Source organism: Dasypus novemcinctus, chromosome 10 (assembly GCF_030445035.2).
Source record: "Dasypus novemcinctus isolate mDasNov1 chromosome 10, mDasNov1.1.hap2, whole genome shotgun sequence".
NCBI lineage: Eukaryota > Metazoa > Chordata > Mammalia > Cingulata > Dasypodidae > Dasypus > Dasypus novemcinctus.
Window position 1 is genome coordinate 94,331,290 of NC_080682.1, and position 2,539 is coordinate 94,333,828.

The 2,539-nt window shown below is 41.0% G+C and overlaps 1 protein-coding gene across 1 annotated transcript; it reads left to right on the top strand.

The window, feature by feature from the left end:
- The first annotated feature begins 880 nt into the window (after window positions 1-880).
- Window positions 881-2,268, top strand: HBE1 (hemoglobin subunit epsilon 1). Its single transcript, XM_004477616.1, has 3 exons — window positions 881-972; window positions 1,098-1,320; window positions 2,140-2,268. Exons 1-3 carry the CDS (start codon window positions 881-883, stop codon window positions 2,266-2,268), a joined length of 444 nt encoding a protein of 147 aa, XP_004477673.1.
- The last annotated feature ends 271 nt before the right edge of the window (window positions 2,269-2,539 follow it).

Genomic DNA, 2,539 nt, shown 5'->3' on the forward strand with positions numbered 1-2,539 from the left:
ACATATCAATTTACCTGCTCTTCAGTTTAGTTTCAAATAGTGGGTTAAAAATAAATTCAGTTTCCTCAGCTATCTCTGGCAAGAAGGAGTATAAGTAGGTCAGGACATAAAAGCAAGGGAGTCTAGGCAATTCCCCCAAAATAGACAACTCCCCCAGAGATTACAGAGAAATAGACAAAGAGAGGTTTCCCCGGAAATACTGGATGTCATCTTGTTCTGCTTCTCTCTAGGGAATCACCCCTGGTGTTGTAATTTGGGATTAATCCCTGAGTTTCATTGTAAATACCTTGTTACCCTGTTAAGCTTCCAAATATATCTATGTACAGATCTTGTCTCTCTGGGAAGACTAAAATTCAGAGGATTTACTTAGAATTAGCTGAGAGTCTGTGTCATCATATGTGATTTTTTTCTTGACACTGTACTTGCCACTGTCAACATCCTTAAACCAACCATTACATCTATTTTGACTAGAACATATTTCCTATCTTGGCTTTGACTCTCTCTATAGGTCTTTCTTAGAGCAGTGGAATTGGATGTATGGATGTCAACCTAAAATATAGCACAGGTAGAGAGAAGGATGATATAAAGTGGAATGAAAAAAATTTTGTTAATGGTGGAAGAGTAGCCAACAAGGAAAGGGTGTCTGCGGAGCTAGTGCACACTATCACAGGGTCAGTGTACATTCTTCACTGATGACCCTCCACTGACCTAGCTCCACCCCTGAAGGACACAGCTCAGCCTTGACCAATCACTGCAAAGTAACAGTGTAACAAGAGGCCAGAATGTCCACAGTGAAGAATAAAAGGCCACACCTTTTAGAAGTAGCACAGACTTGCTTCTGACACCACTGTATCACCAGCAAGCTCTCTGAATCTTCGTCATGGTGCATTTTACTGCAGAAGAGAAGGCCGCTGTGGCTAACCTGTGGGGCAAGGTGAATGTGGAGGAGACCGGAGGCGAAGCCCTGGGCAGGTAGGCATTGGGTCTCAATGCAGAAGAAAGTAAGGAGAATATAAATAAGCCTGGAAATTTGACAACAAATATCCTCTAGATTTCTGAGTACCTGATTTCCCATTTGCTTTGGTCTCATCTCATAGGCTTCTGGTTGTCTACCCCTGGACCCAGAGGTTTTTTGACAACTTTGGTAACCTGTCCTCTCCCTCTGCAATCATGGGCAACCCCAAGGTCAAGGCACATGGCAAAAAGGTGCTGAGCTCCTTTGGAGAGGCTATTAAGCATATGGATGATCTCAAAACCACCTTCGCTAAGCTGAGTGAGTTGCACTGTGATAAGCTGCATGTGGATCCTGAGAACTTCCGGGTAAGTGCAGGAGATGCTCATGTGCTCATGTTTGATTTTTACTTTGGGGCAACAATGGAAATGTAGTCTTTGATTATTCTGAAATAATGGGTCAAGTTCAGTGTTGGGAAGACAGATCTCCATTCGGCATAATCAACACCAACTAGTTTCAGAATTTGGAAACATTAAGGGGCTACTGTGAGCCTGATTTTGTTTAAAACTTTTTAGGAGCTTTTGCCAATACTAGATGCATTTATACTGGAGAGTATTGGAGAATAGCAGACTTGTATATGGAAAAATAGAATTTGACTATTCAAAGATGAAGACCTATATCAAGGAAAGAATAAGTCTTATTTTGTCTAAGTATTGAAGAATGAGTTGTAGAAAAAATTGAGATGGATTTTCTCAAAAAAAAATACAACACAATTTCCTAAAATATATTGAATTCTCTGTCACAACTGTGTCCAAGTAGAGGCTTCTTCCTGCATTGGTTGGGGACTTTAACTAAACACCATCTGAGAAACTTTGCAGCACTGAAATCCTATGATTATAGGAGTGAGCCAAACGGTATATGAGTGAAGCACGTGAATAAAATGGTGAAATGGGGAGAGAGAGTGTGAATATATGTAGGAAGAATGCTGGATGGACTGTTCATAAAAATAAAATTGAACCTAGGGTCTAACCAATTTGAGTGTATGGGATAGGTACAGCCCTTGGAGCAGTCTGAGGCAAGGAGTTGGTAGACAGAATAGGTATTTAGCCTTTTTTTTTTTTCCTGAAAATTCATTTTGGAAACTTCTCTTCATCAAACTTATGTGCTGTTTGTCTTTTCCCTAACAGCTTCTGGGCAATGTGATGGTGGTTGTTCTGGCTTCTCATTTTGGCAAGGAATTCAGTCCTGATGTGCAAGCTGCTTGGCAGAAGCTCGTGGCTGGTGTTGCTAATGCTCTTGCCCACAAGTACCACTGAGTCCCCATTCACTTCATCCTGCAGCCCTAGCCCTCCTTCTGCACATGTGTCTAGTGTGGCCTTAAGAGAACAGCCTCTGTTTAATAAAGTGCATTCTATTCAGTAAGCAGTAATTAGTATTTTATTTTCTCTGTATTTTAATTTTGTTTTAAAGGAGAAGGGGTTCATTGGCTGAGGGGTGGGAAAAAACATATGAATAAACAAGAGCTCTTTGGAGGAGGGTTTGGGTTTTCATCAAAGGAAGATAGAAGTTGTTTCTAGAGGGCCGGAG